Source organism: Oreochromis niloticus, linkage group LG3 (assembly GCF_001858045.2).
Source record: "Oreochromis niloticus isolate F11D_XX linkage group LG3, O_niloticus_UMD_NMBU, whole genome shotgun sequence".
In the NCBI taxonomy this organism is placed as follows: domain Eukaryota; kingdom Metazoa; phylum Chordata; class Actinopteri; order Cichliformes; family Cichlidae; genus Oreochromis; species Oreochromis niloticus.
The window spans coordinates 55,970,986-55,988,245 of record NC_031967.2 but is presented as its reverse complement, the minus strand read 5'-3'; the positions used below and the strand labels follow the sequence as shown (position 1 = coordinate 55,988,245).

The 17,260-nt window shown below is 41.0% G+C and overlaps 2 protein-coding genes across 4 annotated transcripts in view; one reads left to right on the top strand and one right to left on the bottom strand.

Annotated features, from left to right (window-relative positions):
* Positions 1 to 17,260, bottom strand: part of LOC109201181 (Fc receptor-like protein 5) — a 41,100-nt gene that overhangs the window by 10,417 nt on the left and 13,423 nt on the right. The gene's annotated exons all lie outside the window — the stretch shown is intronic.
* The window catches only part of LOC102080591 (V-set and immunoglobulin domain-containing protein 8), a 50,189-nt gene continuing 33,842 nt past the window's right edge, over positions 914 to 17,260 (top strand). The window contains exons 1-3 of one of the 3 annotated variants that reach the window (XM_025903467.1): positions 914 to 1,023; positions 6,909 to 6,950; positions 7,076 to 7,442. In XM_025903467.1, coding sequence (XP_025759252.1) covers positions 7,134 to 7,442 — 309 coding nt within the window. In that variant the 5' untranslated portion in view covers positions 914 to 1,023; positions 6,909 to 6,950; positions 7,076 to 7,133. Of the gene's footprint in view, positions 1,024 to 6,869; positions 7,443 to 17,260 lie in introns of those variants that run through there. The other 2 variants (XM_025903466.1, XM_025903468.1) reach the window with 2 other exon arrangements.

Below are 17,260 nucleotides of genomic sequence, written 5' to 3'. Positions count from 1 at the left end.
TTAATCACTGGACAGGTGGACAGGTATGTTCATAAATAATATTATATTATATTTTTCCTTATGCATATTTTTGACCTGGGGGTAGAATTGATTGTGAACTGAAAGGGATAATGCTTACGAACTTGCAAAGTAAAATCTCGATAGGTAACCCTTTTTCATTTTTATTTAAAAAGAGAATCGGTCCCAGTGTGCGATGGCCGAGTCTGTTTCTTTTCGTGGACATATTTTCTCCTGCTTTAAAAAAAAAATCCTCTCACATGGTACAGAAGAGGCTGGAGTGCAAAGAAACTGGTAGAGAACCAGGTGGATAAACAAATTAAATTGCAGCACATTTTGTAGAATAACTTCTAAAGTTATTTAATAATATTTATATTATAAAAAGATTTTTGACATTCTAAGTTTTTCACCTTTTCAGATAAACACGCACAAAACAGAAGCAAACAACAAGAACACAAAGCTGACAAACCCAACCAAAACTGACCATAATCAACTCAAAATACCCCCACACTACAGAACCTCCTCTTCCTCGTTGGCCCCTTATCTTTCAGTAGAATGATCAGTGGTTTGCTCTCTCGCCATCAAAACACTCCACAAATCCGGCGAAGGGTTCACTTCCTTATAAAGCACCAAATCAGTTACGTTCTAAATGAAGCTTCGGACGTCACTGATCACGTGACTCTGGCCAAACGAAGCAAGCCTCGACACAGTGCTTCTGAAGCATGTTGGTGTTTTTTTTGACACCGGAGCGTCAGCTTCAAGCCGGTGTTCGGCGTTGGTGTTGTGCGCATGTGCTTGCAGCAACCGTACCGTGCACCATACCAGACAGTTTCACGAAAAGCCGGAAAGGAAATTCAAAGTCTTTGTTTGTCTTTTACATTTTCAGTGCACCACTGACTGGCTACATTATTTTGAAACACCCGCAGTGGGAGTTCAAGAACAACAACATGTATTCTGTAGCATCTGCGTTAGGTCACTGTGCTCTGTTGTTCTGCTGCGTCATCTTCATGGTTTCAGCATCTGCAGGTGAGCTCTGAAAGCTTTGCTGTATGTACAGTAGCGGCATATAATCAGGCAGTAGTGGTGGGCGGATCGATCCAAATATCGATAGTATCGATCCCAAGTCGGGATCGGTATCGGATCGATACTAGCCTGGTTAGATCGATTCTTTACTTTGAGTTCTGCTTGCTTGCTACGCTGTGCTTTCGGCAGAAACGAAACAGCCAGGTCGCTGGACTCGCCGCTCCTGTGACAGCGGAGAGCAGGCACACTTTGCTCCCCCCCCCCCCCTTCTTATGTTTCAGTGTTGCGCTGACACGTCATGTAACTTAGACACTTCGGGGGTTGTTGTTTACATATTAATAATATATATTGTTTTTGTTGGTGTATAGAATGTTAATTGCCATTTTTGTATTATAGTTTATCAACAGTATTTGTTTTAATTTGTTTACTGGTTTGCGTGCACTTAAGATTAAAAAAGAAAAGAAATTTTGATGCTTCGCGCATCATTTATTCTTACAATAATCCCACGGTTCCTGTAATAGTACATTCAACGGCTGCAGCTCTCCCGCTGGCAGCCGTACACATCACCACCACCAAACCTGCAGCATCGCAGAACACGCCCTGCCACATACCCCCTTGCCCGCTTCACCCCACCCCGCGAACAGGCGAGGGAATCGGCCCGGACCGTCGGCGCCCCATGTCCCGGCCCAGCGACGGGGAAGTGTCCACTCTGGCGGTCGCCCACGCCTCCAGTGGAAGCCCGGGAGCTGGCCTGATGGCCACCCATATGGCAAGCAGAGGCGGCGGAGCAGGAGTGGAAGCGAGCCGGGGCTCAGAGGCAGCTGGGCAGACGGCCGAAGCGGACAGCATGCCGCCCTCAGACAGGACCCCGCGCACCTCGACCTCCATCTCCAGCTTGGCAGGTCCCGCTGGCGCGCCAGCCTCCGGCTGACCCCGAGCCGCGCGCTGTCCACCCTTACAGTGATCACACGGTTGCTGTAACAGTAGCCTACATTAAACGGCTGCAGCCCTCCTGCTGCCAGCTGTACACATCAACACCAAAAACAACAACAGCACAAGCAGCGCACAGGTTTTAAGCCGGTGAGGCATGATTGTAGATGCAATGAAGGTAAGATTCCAGTTTCCAGTAGCAAAGCACCGAAAGAAGTTGCATGTTACAGATACATTAAGGGGAATGAGAGTAAGGATATAAGCATAGGTGACACAGGTGAGTCCATCTCACCAGCAGCAGCATCGCAGACCACAGCCGCCACAATAATAAAGCATTTTTTATTTAATTATAAATTAATTATTTCTCCTAATTATGTCCTGGATTTTAAGTAATAAATAATACAAAAGGAAAAATCACAAAAAGCACTTAAGGTCATGAAAATTAATTGCGATTTAGCAATTCAATGAGGCATCCACCTTATTTATTGAAAAGTATCGGTATCAGTATTGGTATCGGCGATACTGGCCCGTATTTACTTGGTATCGGATCGATACCAAAATATGCAGTATCGCACACCACTATCAGGCAGAAACAGACTCCTTTTAATTGGTTGTTTCACTGCGCTCCACCCAGCGCCTAGAGCAGGTGTAATGAGGTCTGTTACAAGATGATAGATTGACTTTTCATCGGAATCATCACTGACTGGAATTAAGATCTTAATGCTGAATAAATGATTAAAAAACGGAGAACGTGTACTGACACTGGAATAACTTCGATTCAAAGTTGCTCTGTTGCAACGTATTAATAATTATCGTTAGGTCAAGTGACAGCAGTGCCGTTTAAAAGTTATTCATTAAGGCTACGTTCACACTGCAGGCGAAAGCGCATCAAATCCGACTTTTTTGACCATATGCGACCCATATCCGATCATGGTATGACAGTGTGAACGGCACTAATCCGATATTGGTCACTTTCGTATGTGGTACTGAATCTGATACATATCTGATGTTTTAGAAAGCGACTGCTGTTTGAATGGTCATGTCGCATTAAATCCGTCATTTACGTCACTGACACAATACAGACGCCAATTATCAGTGCCGGAGAAGGCATCATGAACGCTTCCTGGCCATCCAGTGTAGATGTTAGTGAAACTGTTGGGAAGACAACGTTGGAGAAACGTGAATATTTTATTTGTACTGTATAATCTGCAGATTCTGACAGAAAATCTGACAGAAATCTGCAACTATCCTTTGAATCACTGCTCCTCTCTAAAACAGCAATAAGGATCATTATTAGGCCATATGTAAATAACAAAATAACTTAAAGCAAAATTGGGAAACGTAAAGTCCAAAACAAGTCTTTATATTAAGGGCCATCAGTCAAACAATATTGTTTGGTCTAGGTCTAAACAGAGCGCGTTTTGTGTGACGTCTTCTTTTGCGCTTTGAGGGTTCACACTAGAGCACGTTTGCTGTCACATTTTATTTGTAGTGTGAACAAGCAGACAAAAAAAATCGGATTTGATCAAAAAATCGAAATTGAGCATTAAGACCTGCAGTGTGAACGTAGCCTTAGTCATCAACTGTTCCGTCCTGTACTATATACAGTCGTACATGCTGTAGATGTGTGACTGTCACAGACGTCATTTTTAGACAGGTCTAAAAGTAAAGTCAGAAAATAATCTTTCTTTTTTTAAATGGAGTGACTCAACAGCTGCAGTCATCAGTGCCATGTTGCTATCCTGGAAGTCAGTCTCATTTTGGATTTCAAAGTAAAAACAATTTAATAGCAAACTTATAAATAAGGACCTGGATCTTTTTCTCCCTCACATGAAGCTTCTTTTAAGCATGTCTTTGTAAAATCCTGTGCATGGTTTGGTTTCTGTCACCACTGCATCTGTTCCTTTATGTTATTGATATGTTATGTCTTAATTTGCATTGCTTTTGACCTCTTGGGGCCACCATAGAAAGCCCTATATGAGCTTTTTAGTTTATGTATTTTTTTTTTTTAATTAAAAAAAACAATCTTCACCCTCCAGGGCCAGTTTAGGATCAAAGTTAATCCAACGCCATGCATGTCTTTGGACTGTTTGAGGAAACCCTGCAAAACTACCCAGTGAGCACACCTGCAAACATGGAAAGGACATCCTGGCTGTGTCCCAATTCAGGGTATGCACGCTTGAAGTACGCATTTCAAGTGCGAGTACGTCACCGCCACGCGACGACGGCTGTCCCAATTCAAAGTGTACTTCAAATGCATACTCCAAATGCGCCGTCGATTTCCCCAAATTTCAAGCGTGGTCCGGTGCACGCTTCGTGGCCCATATATCCCACAATCCATAGCGCGGCGGTGGGTGTGGATAATTTTGCCGCAAAATACGGCAGAAGGGAGCGGCCGAAGAGTGAACTGTCAAAAGTAAGTACTGAATATGATGTCACTTATTTATGTGCGAATGTTTAAGAACATTAAAACAATACTGTTGGCCACATGTCGGCAAAGTTATGTGACATTAGCGATGTTTATACTTTCAGCGGTAACTTGGTTTTAGTCAAGTCAAGTCAAGTTGGCTTTATTTATTTAAAGCCTTTACTTTAAAATACATATATAGTCGACCTTAATCTTACAGAGAATGTGATGATTTTATGGATAATTAAAGTCAGTCATATATCCACAAACACAACAAGCTGAAAGTCAGTGATGCTGCTCGGTTTGCAGTCCTGAATATGACGGCACAAGCAGGATTCACTGCACTGTTAATGTTAGCTATGTTATATTGCTGCCTCTGTTCGGTGGTGTCGAGCCAAACGGACTTTAACGTGTGTTTGAACGAGCTGACGGTTCACTCGTTAAGCTGAAAGAAAGATGCTTTAATCACAGGAGTCACACATGTGTCCACTGGACCATCTGGGAACTCTTCTTGTTTAGCACTCGTAATAACACAAACACTAAATCCTCCTTCTCTTGTGCTGTTTTGTAGCAGTGTGTACACCTGAGACTGTCACCTGTCTGTCTGTCCTGCACTCTCTCTCTGTTTCTTTCTCTCTGATTGTGGAATAAAAGTATGAACATGTATTTATAAGTTACACTTGTGTTTGAATCCTGCAGCTTATCACACATTTGATTTCCATGTGTGACAACTGCAAGTGTCCAGAGTGAGGACAGACTGAGGGACCCACTGCTGCACATCATCTGTGAGGCTTTGCACCCCTGATGATCCACCAGGACAAACTCAGCAGTGTGTGAGGAAGAGGAGGAGGAAGAGCCAGCAGCAGCTGACAGATGGAGAGAATAGACAGACTGTTCCCTGTTTGTGAAGGACTGCTAGGAAAGTTTAACATAACTAATTGTCTGTCCTGAATCAGTCTTATTAGGTAATGTTCAAATAATGTTATCATCCCAGTGTTTTCAGTGTGGGAGAAAGTACTCAGGGCCTTCAAGTTACACACTATGAAAGGCAGCAACAAGTTTAATATTCAGAAACCTAAAGTATGTATCAGCAGCAGAATGGAGCTAAAAATAAATGTTTGTTTCAGTTCTATGAAGCTTTGAGTATTTTGGATTAGTAGCACTGCTGTGTCTGTTGCATCATATTGCTGTAATTGTTTATATGCTTTATATATTCTGAGGTAAGTTGATCTATAGTGTTACATCATATTCTATAAGGATGTTATGTGTTTGTATACTTTCTGCCCAGTTTGACCCATTTAGCAGAAGTCAGCCTGTTTAAGGCTCTGATATCTATTCTGTGTGACTTAAAGCAGTTATGACATGGTCTGATTTTCTCACCCAATAAAGGAATATTTCATATATCAGTCTGATCTTCATTCTATCAGAAACAGTTATCACAGCTCGTACATTTTCTTTTTACACATATATATAAGCATTGAGCCAAATTTAGTAATGCCAACATATTGAAAGAACAGTGATTGTCTCTTATATATAATACATCTGTATATACACTGTCAGAGATACTTGAGTGTCTTTGAGTGAAGATTTAAGGCGATAGGAAATATAAATAACTGCTACTTGCATCTTTGACCCAGAGTTCAAGCTCGTGTATATATATATATATATATATCTGACAATACATATAATATTGTCCATATTATATTTACATTACCACAGTGAGATGACTTTAGTCTCATGAACAACATTAGCTAATTATTATTTACTAACTGATCTTGAAATGACTGTTCAGTACAGAAATGAAGCCCAACTATCATGTTTTACAGTCCTGTGGTCTCAACTAATCAAAGTGATGTCATGACAAAAATGAATGACCAACAAAACATTTTTCTCCTTCATTTCTGTCACACAAAGCTGTATGAAACATTTCTCGCGGTTAGTATCATGGTTGCTAGGCAACCTGAACAGCGCGACGAAGGCTAGACCGTCCCATTTCACAAGCCTCTCACTTCCGCACTTCCCGTACTTGTAGTACGCACCGTACGTAGTATGCGTAGTGTGCGTACTTCAAGCGTGCATACCCTGAATTGGGACACAGCCACAGACTCCACACAGAAGGGCTCCGAACAGCAGGTGGATTCAAATCCTGGAACCAGAATAAACCAGGAAATAAATTAATATTTTCCTATTTTGTCTTTAAACATTTCTTTTTCTGTTGTTTCTTTGCTAAATATGACTGTGAAAAGGACCAGGACCCGACACACTGTTCCGTGTGGCACATTTGATTGTTTCTGTATTCGACACTCACATGTCTGACAGCTTTCCAGCAGTCTCACACTCCTGTGATCTCCTGTGAAATAACAGTATAGGTGGCAGTGCTAATGTCTGTTCATTATTTAAGTTAATAAACTGTTTAGTTAATGTTCTTGTAGCCATTTGATTTAAGGATTGTCAACTAAATATTATACTATACACTCAGAGTGGATATAGTGGATGTAGCTCAGGTCCAAGTCACTGAGCTCACCACCTGCTGGTTTATTGTTCCCGACAGCTGTGATCCTACATCATGGTAGATTTCCTCACTAGCCTCCAGGTAACGCCGCCATACTAACTATTGCAAACTATTTTTCCAAGGCTGTGTATTTTGTTTCTCTACAAGCTTCCTTCAGCCTTAGAGACCTCTCAGCTTTTCACAGATCACGTCTTCATGTTACACAGAATCTCCGGTGACATTCCCTTGGACTGAGAACTCCAGTTCACTTTTCGTGACTGACTAATGGTCAAACCAAGAGGACCAACCAGGAATTGGACGCCACCCTCATCGTGTGTTCTAATCAAACCATCAACTTGGGGCTTGCACCTGGCCTGTGCCAAATACCTCCAACATTTGATGACCTTCTCTGCAACTGGATTATTCCTGTTTGAGGCTTTACTGGAGTATTATTTCTTCCAGCTGAACAAAGTGAGTTCTCTGTTTTTTCTGTCCAGCATCACCTTTGACATTGTCACCAAGGTGGACCTGCATAGAACTATGGAGCAGAACAAGCTTACGGTCATTGGATCTCGGCCCTCATCTACACTCCAGGTCAGAAAGTTACTTCCAAAAGTATCGCATTGAGGACCAGATCCCCCAAAACGTCTCACAATTACATTGGTCCATTTGGGATCAAGTCTCTCATCAACCTATCACTGTCCACCTTAAGCTCTCCAGAAATGTGACAGTTCACAATATGTTCCAAAATTAGCTGAGCTTTCTCTCTGACCCCAGTATTTGTCTCTAAATTCAGGTATTCATCTAGAGAGTTCTGCAAATTCAACCTCAATCTCTCACCACTGTATTGCTGTGTTTGCAATATGTCACCAGCACTGAAGAATATTCAGTAGGTGAATCATTTCTTTGCAGTGTGTCCTTCATATTGAGGCTAATTCTGCTAACTTTTATGTGGTTTTCATTCATCTAGAAATTACAGATCAGAGTGTTAGCACACTTCTCCAATATTGCATTTCATACTTCTCTTACACAACTTCTCTAATATCATGGATCATGCTTGCTAGATGGAACAAAGCTTTTCCTTAATAAAACTTGAACTCTACAAGTGAAAAATTGAGGAAGATTAAAATCCGAAGATTGGGAAGATGATTGGACTTTAGATTTAGATTTTTCTTTCTTTTTCTTCAGATTTGAACATCTCAAAAGCAGCATAAATAGTAAGAGTTTTGCATTTCTGAAGCAGGGAAGGACAGAAGATGTGTCTCAGGTCCAGTACCAAAGAAATATGGTAAGAAGAAATATATATGGTCATAAAAAATGACATTATTAACAGATGAATTTATTTTGTACTAACCCAAGCTTCTAGCTGACACTTTGAGCCATGCATTATGTGCATGCCTGCATGTGTGTGTATGTGTATCTTTGCATTTTTTTTTCCTCCAGGTGGTACTGTATTGTTTAGGATGATGGGAGGGGTGGGGTTTCTCCCTAAATCCACCATCATCTCCAGTTGGTTCTGACTGCACCAGTGGACCAGCTGGTCCACGTCCTGTCAGCACAGATCAGTGGGCAGAAGCTGTAGAAACTGGAAGTTGCCCTTTGACCTGCCTGATCTTTTTCCTCTTACAGACCAGAAAAATATCTCAGCCACTGGGAGAGTGTCACTCTGCCATGTAGAGCTCCAGGTAACTGCATCAGAGCTATATTGTGGAGCAGGCCTGACCTGGAGCCAAAATATATCCTTTTGTACCGTGACAAGCAAATTGATCCAGGTCAAGCTCCGAACACCAACAGCAATCCTAACACAGTTGTTGAGTGGAGCAGAGCTGACCTGAAGCCAAAATATGTCCTTTTGTACTACAACAAGCAGTTTGTTCTAGATGACGAGCATCCATCTTTTAAGAACCGGGTGGATCTACAGGACAGAGAGATGAAGGATGGAGACGTGTCTGTGATTCTGAAGAATGTGACGACTGAGGATAGTGGAACATACGAATGCAGTGTTAAGACAAAAACAAATTGCAGGAAGAGAGCAAATCTGGATAACAACATCATCAGCAGCATCTACCTGAGTGTTGTTGATCCTCCAGGTGAGTGAGTAGAGTTGAGTGTGTGTGTGATCAGAGGTGAAGCTGCTTCCTGGTTGTTGATGTTTGTTTCTAAAGATGTTGTTGATGAGACTTTGTAGAAAGCAGCTGGTCTGAGTGATGTGATCAGAGTGCAGTAGATAATGTCTGACAGCAGTTTGAAGAGGAAATGGATTCTGTTCTGTTCTTCACTCATCACCTACCTGACAGCTGACACCTCACACCTGTTTCTCACCTGCAGGTCAGACAGAAAGACGTGCTGGACTGATGCTCAGTTTGTCACTTGTTGCTGTGCTTGTTGTTTCTGCTGTTGGTTTTCTGATCTACAAAAAACATAAACAACAGAGTCAGGATTCATCCCAGCCTTCTCCTGCTGAACAGTATGTGTTGAAATGTCTCTGAGCACAGCTGATTCGTGAGTCTCCTGCTGCTGTTCCAGCTTCTCAGAGGTGACACAGAGCATCCAGTGGAGACAGACGAGGACATCCTGAATTTGTTGTTCAGCATCTTTGTGAATGTCTTGAACATTTTCCTTTGGACATGTTGGACTTTAACTGAAGATGCTTTCAGTCCAAAAGTCTTTTTCTTCCTGTTGTTTGGTGCAAAGCATCGATGATCATCCAGAAAACATTTTCATCTTTAATCCTGGTTTCAGGTGAAAGTTTGTCTTTAGCTCCTCACTGTCCTGATGAGCTGCATGAACACCAGCTGGAAGTCAGTTTGTTCATGAGAAGTTTGGACTCTTTTTCTTTTATAAAACATATAAAACATGTAGATTACAGACGTGTCCTGTTTCTACTGTGAGTGTAGCTGTTAGCTCGTGACCTCCTGCTGAGCTGAAGCCTCAGACTGTTTCTGTAGTTTAAATAGACGACACATCATTCATACATCTGTGTGTTCATTATAGGCAGCTTTTATTTATTACAATGCATGCACTGTGAAACTCTTTTTTTATATATTACAGATTTTTATTTATTTATTATTAATTAGTGAGTTTTTCTGTACAGATGAATTTTCTTTGATCAAAACTTTTGCTATCTGAGTCTGATGTTGTTTTCTGAGCATTTCTCCTCCACTCTGCTCTTTCTACTGAGAAAGTCTTTATTTTGGGGGGAATCCCCGGCAGCCTACGTCTATTGCAGCATAACTAAAGGAGGATTCAGGGTCACCTTTAGTGTATCTGCAGAAGTGAGAGGAGGTACTTTTACCTTCCATGAACCATCTGCTTTTCCAAACCTTGTCGTGGTCTCACTTCTTTGGTGGAGGAGACTCTGTCTTCAACAATAAAACTCAGGCATTCCTCCAGTTTGATACATGTCGAGGATTTTCAAATTAATCTTTTATTCAATATGACTGAAAACAAGTGACTGAGTCCATAAATTAAGGCCTTTCAGAGAGAATACAGACTATGATGGCTAACAGCTGACTAGTACTGGTATTAGCACAGGGTGGATGTAGACAGCAGTGATGGAGGAAATCCACCCTGAGTGTAAACTACACACAGAAAGAGGCCAGTGGAATTTTGCAGCAGCAATCTTCTTGCACTGAGGGGACAGTGATAACCTGCAACCACTTATGATAGCAGTTTCTCAATTCTCGAGTACGCGAGCCACGTTCTCGCGAAGTCCAGACTTTGTTTGTTCGCAATTGTCGAGAACGCGAAAACGCAGCACCATCGCTCTACAATTTGAATAGCAGTTAGAGTTTTTACTGCCGCCTCCTGTTAAATTAACTCTGATTAATATTTGCAGTGGAAATTATACATGACATAAAAAATACACATGACGTAATAGATTTCTTTAAGAAAAAAAGAAAATTTAAAAAGTATCTGAAGCACTTTGGCAAAATACGAATCGCTACACGTCGCTTACAGATCACAATGTCTAATAAATTTCATACCGTTAAGCACACTCACTACATGACAGAAACACAAGCTTAATCTCTCTATTAATAAAAAATAGTATACATGTTTGCCTTAATAAAAAAACAACCGGACGAGATGTTAGAACGCTTTTATTTTTATTTTAGTAGACACTTACAATAGACAGCTCCTGGAATTTGGAAGATAATTGAAATATTTAAAATAAATCGGATCATTTTTGGAGCAGCCTTCAGGATCTCCACATATTAGCATGCTGTTTTTGCACCCAGAGAAAATATTTCATAAATATGAAAAGTCAAAGTCAAACTAATTATAAAAATATAAATGTTAAAGTGAACAAAATAAAACTACAGACATCCTGAGTGTTATTACAGGCGACATTCAAGAATCTCTGCGAAAATTTCAGTCTTTAGCTATTTATAAAAACAGGAGTTTCGAAATGATTGCTCTGTGCGCATGCGTATGTGGATCGACAGTCGTGCTGTTTAAATGTTGGAGCAACAATTTAGCAACAATCAGCCTGTTTGAGCCCATTTTCCATCTGATTTGAAACAGTTATGATATGACATGATTCACATTGAATTAATTATTTCACTCCAGACTTTATTCAGTTAACCACAGCTTGAAAAGTTTCTTATTACCCATATAAGTCAGCTTTCAGATAAATGTAGTGGTGCCAGTGTATTAAAATGACAATATTTGAATATAGAAACAGAAATAACTGCACCTTGAATGTTTCCTGCACCACAGTATTTGAACCAGAATTAAATTTGACTGCGAATTAAATACGTTTCATATGTTAATACAATACATTAATATCATATTATCAAAGTGTGATGTAATGAAGTAGATAGCTAAATGTTTACGAGCTAATCTTAAAATGAGACAAATGAAAATTTCTGCTTTCATGTCTGGCAAACAATGCTGTACCAAACGTTTCAAGCAGACACTTGTTTTTTTTTTAAAGGAAATCACTGTTAACAGTCGTGAGTTCAGACTGTCAGTGGAAGCTTACACTGCCCCTAGACACAAATGCCACAAGTGCCTCCTAGAGGTACGAACGACTGCGACATTGACGGATTTCGGCTCTCGGCTTGAAGGGAGGAGTCACAGCCGTCAGGGGCAGGGTGTAATACAGCTGTAATACAGCACAGCCAGTGACAGCGAGACACTGAACGATTGACATCACCCTTATCCAATAACAAAATTGGGCGTGGAAAATAGTATGAAAAAAATAATAAAAACACGCCCCCCTCAAACGTCCAGCATAACTTTCCGCTGGTGCAGTCTGAGTGTGCCTAATGAAACATGTTTGCTGTAACATCTCCGTCGCTCTGCTGGACTTTACTGTCTATCTCCCTCGTGGGCTTTACCTGTGCAGGTGAGTTTAATTATAAATCCTATCGATTCATTTCTTACCCGCTGTTAGATGTTAGAGCTGTTTTAGTGTGGGCTGCTCACAGAGAGGACGCAGGTCTCCTGTCACCAAAACCTTTCTGTCATGTAAGAAAGTGGATGTTAGTGTTTAGATGTACTCACACACGTTTACATAACAGTTTGTATAATGAAGCTGCGAAGAGAAGAGTCTGCTGCAAAAGAGAAACATAATAACATAATAACAATTTAATAACATAATAACAATTTAATAACAACAAATAATAATAACAAATAATTAAGTTGTTAAAGAAAAGAGTCTGTTGTTCTCTTCACAACTCTGACCTGCAGAGGGAACAGTTAGTACTGTCATTCAGTTTAAAGCGATGTCATCATCATCATCGTTTATTTATTTATTTATAGCACCTTAAAAACACACAAGGCTGACCAAAGTGCCGAACAATAGAAATTTAAGACATACAATAAGAATAATAAATACGATACAATAATAAACATAGTAAAAACAATAAGAGTAAAAACAATGTCAGATAAAAATGGAAAAACTTCTGTAAAGGTTTGTTATTATTGATTCAGACACTTCTGATTATAAAAAAAATCTGCATTTACTTTAACTATCACTCCTTAAATCCCCTCAACTCTGTACTATTAACACAAGCTCATTAATGTCACTAATGTCCCTCTGTGTGTGGATGGAGCGCATGCGAAACGTCAGACAGAAGTCACACTAACTGAGCAGCCACTCCTTCAGCAGTACACACACACACACACACACACACACACACACACTCCCTCTCTATCTATCTATCTGTGTGTGCATACATATATATATATATATATATATATATATATATATGTATGCACACATACATTGAAGGAAATGCATGTTTATCACCTTGAAGGAGCTTAAAACACATGGACATATGCTGTTGGAAGAGTTCTCTTCCCTCCATGGTTTGCATTTTGCAGATCTGGCCAAACTTCGTTTATGTTAAATGTAAAAGCCCTTCTGTACATCTTTGATTACAGCTTCTTCTGCAGCCTCTCCTCTCACCCTGTTACAGGGTCTGAATAAGTTGGGTCAAAAAGATAAAAGCTAATAAAACATGAAATTTGATAAATATATTCCACCCTTTATCTTTTATTAAGAACAATATTTTGTTTCTGTTTGTACAGAAATGCAGGTTTACAGAAGCTGGAAATTGTAAAATGGTAAATGGCCTGTATTTGTATAGTGCTTTACTTAGTCAGTAAGGACCCCAAAGGGCTTAACACATCCAGTCATCCACCCATTCACACACACATTCACACACTGGTGATGGCAAGTTACATTGTAGCCACAGCTGTCCTGGGGCGCACTGACAGAGGCGAGGCTGCTGGACACTGGAAATAAACAGTTATACTCAGACCTCTGTTTAATCTCTCTGCTCTTTGTTGTTTCCCTTTCAGGCCATAAAAACATCACAGCTGAGTCTGGACAGGATGTCCCTCTGATGTGTCGAGCTCCAAACAACAACAACATAGTTGTAAAGTGGAGCAGAGCTGATCTGGAGCCAGAATATGTTCTTTTGTATCGAGATGATCAGTTTGTTCCAGATGAGCAGCATCCTTCTTTTAAGAATCGGGTGGATCTGCTGGACAGACAGATGAAGGATGGAGACGTGTCTCTGATTCTGAAGAATGTGACGATTCATGATGCTGCAACATACGAGTGTCGTGTCGTCATGAGAGGAACACGCTCATGGAAATCCATCAGCATCATCATCCTGAGTGTTGATCCTCCAGGTGAGTGAGTAGAGTTGAGTGTGTGTGTGATCAGAGGTGAAGCTCCTTCCTGGTTGTTGATGTTTGTTTCTAAAGATGTTGTTGAGGATGTGTGATGTGATCAGCTGACACCTCACATCTTTTTCTCACCTGCAGCTCCACCAGGAGGAGACACGGAGGATGGAGAGGTGAAAGATGGAGTTGCTAGAGGACATTATGGTGCACTGGTAGCTTCTGTTTTATTACTTGTTGTGCTCGCTGTTTTGATCTTTAAAAAATACAAAGAGGATGAAACAAGCAGCATGACAGTAGAGTGAGAGAGCACATTAAAACTAGTTGAAAATGGTTAACTTTAAAAATGACATTTAATGTACATATATATATATATATATATATATAGCTAGATAGATAGATATTGACAGTTGTAGCTCCCATTACTTTCATCTTTTTGTCCTTTTTTCACTCTGAAAAATAAAAAAAACCTTAGACAAATAGTACAAGTTAAACTACACAAGGACAGACTTTAGTTTTTGTCATTGATTGTGTATGATGAGTGAGTGTCTGAATGTCTAGGTGTGGGAGTGGGGATGGGTGGTGATGAGAGGGTGCAGTGAAGGTGATGTGCATTTCTGCCCTTAATGTATCCATCTTTTTGAGTGGCTTCCTTACTGTTTTAGAAGTACGATATAAATAAAGTTTTGACTTATGTACAAAGATTAAGACTTGAGACATTTATACACCAGGTTTATGGAAAAGAGTCACAAAAGACATGATGATTAAAATTGCCCTGTAATGTATATACATGAAAAGTGTTTTGTGTAAAATTAATCCTAAAACAAAAGGCACTGTGGAAAAAAACAGTTGCACAGGGGCAGGAATGAGCCTGCGCAAAAAATATGACTGAACATTACAAAGAAATGTTTGCAGTTAGTACAGTATTGCACTTTTTTCCCCTTAATATAAATACCAGTAAACATGAATAAAACATAAATGTGCTTAGCTAATTTAGAATCACCAGCTAGTCTAACCCCACTAACTGCATGTCTTTGTCTGGGTGAAGCCACACAAACACGGGAACAAGATGCAAACTCCACCGGCCGGGTCAGGTGATGGAATCAAACCCAGAACCTTGTTTCTGTGAGGCACCAGTGCCGCCACCCAGTGGTGATAACAAAGCCTGGAAATCAGCACGTGTTCCCTCAGTCCTGCAGAGCAAATGTTTTACATTCAGCCTGATTTGTTTTTCTTGTCCTCCATCATCAGTGATCAGAGGTCTGCACTGTGGAGCAGGATTTAGTCTCATCCAGGTAATCTCAGGGTTAACCCTGGTTTTACTGCAATATTAAGAAGGTTCACTTCTTATTCCCAGTTTATGCTTCTGGGAGAAATCTATGCTGTGACCAACATGTGACTAACTACACATGGAGTTGACACAGCCTGCTGCTGTGATTGGCCTGATCAGCACTTTTGACTCCTGTGCGTTTTCACCAGTTTTTGAATTTATCAGCGAGAGAATGACGATCATCGCCTCAGTATAAAGAATAATAATCATAACCATTGTGAGGAAGTGTTCTGATAGCACAGGGTCACTGCTGTGAGGGAAAATGGTACAGTGGGTAAATTAAGCATTAAACACGTTACAAATATTTTCTATATATCAGGCGATTTAAATATATCGGGCGATCATTGCTCAAGAGTTGGCAGTTCGTCTTGTAATTAGAAGGTTGCCGGTTCGAGCCCCGGCTCGGACAGTCTTGGTCACTGTGTCCTTGGGCAAGACACTTCACCCGTTGCCTACTGGTGGTGGTCAGAGGGGCCGGTAGCGCCAGTGTCGGGCAGCCTCGCCTCTGTCAGTGCTCCCCAGGGTGGCTGTGGCTACAATGTAGCTGCCATCACCAGTGTGTGAATGTGTGGATGACTGATTGTGTGCCATTTATCAAGGTGCTACTTATGTAAAATAGCACAAGGTATCAGTAACAACACATCTAATGCACACGCGCATTTTGTTTTGTGGCCCACATTTGTCTGTGATATAGACGTCAGTGTGGATTGTACAATGATTGATGGATGTGAAACAGGACTTATTTCTATCTAAAGTGTGTTCTGTACATATTTGTAGGCGCCGTGTTCTCCGTCGTTTTGTACATAACTGTTTTTGGGGCAAATAAAATGCAAGTAGGGATTAAAACCGCAGAATTAATGATTACCGGTGCTGGAAATACTAGCGCTTGATGCAGTTTTTTGATTTTGTTGCCACGGGTACCCACAAAGCAATGCGCGAAAGTCACGTGGTCTGTCAATCTCTATAAGGAGCCGGCTCACGTCGTTCACTTCAAAGAGTCGGCTCTAAGAGCCATTTCATTCGCGACCGACACATCACTACAGTAAACTGGACTACCCGACAGAAGCTGCATGAAGAGCACAGCTGACTTTCTCTGACACAAATAAAACCTGATGAAGGTCAAAGGTCGTCACTTGTATGTTGAACTACAAACTTGTGATCTGGAATTCTTTCACAGTTTTTTGCAGATAGTGTGTTATTTATCATAAAGTGATTCAGAGTTATTCATACCAGAGTAACCAGAGAGGATCATATATTTTTAAATATATAACTTTCTACAGGACTGAATATAATATCTTTATATAAAAGTCCGGAGCCTCTGGGGAGTATCCGAGTATTTATAACATTACACAAACCAAAGGTCTCCATCACAGTGTTCATGAAATGCTGGGTTTATCCATCTTCTGAGCTGGACTTATGGTGGAGCTCTGAAGATTTCCCTGTGAGGAAGCTGTTGGTGAAGATCATGAGTCCTGTTTGATCAATGCGATGAGCTTCAGTCTGCCTGGTGTTTCTTAAATGATGCCTCTCTCAGTGGGTCAACAGAACTTCTGGCACAGGACAGCTGTGATGAAAGAAAGGGAAGAAGTTTCTCCAAACCTCTGGACCCAGGAAACCCAGCTTGGTCCTCATGGTCTCCCTCACTAGTTTCCCCCCAGGGTGAATGTAGCTGTTGATATAATATGGACTCTATAATTAAATGAAAAGAACAAATTAGACTACACTACAGAAACCTTCTGCTGCTGTTTTTAAAGTTTCCTTTGCCCCCTGGTAGGGTCTCCCTTGGCAAATTGGTCCTGGGTGAGGGACCAGACAAAGAGCGATTAAGAAGACCCCTATAAAAAGACCATCGAGGGAACAGTTCACCCTGCCCAGGATAGGATTACTGGGGCCCCGCCCTGGAGCCAGGCCTGGGGAGGGTGCCCAAGGGCGAGGATGTCACAGA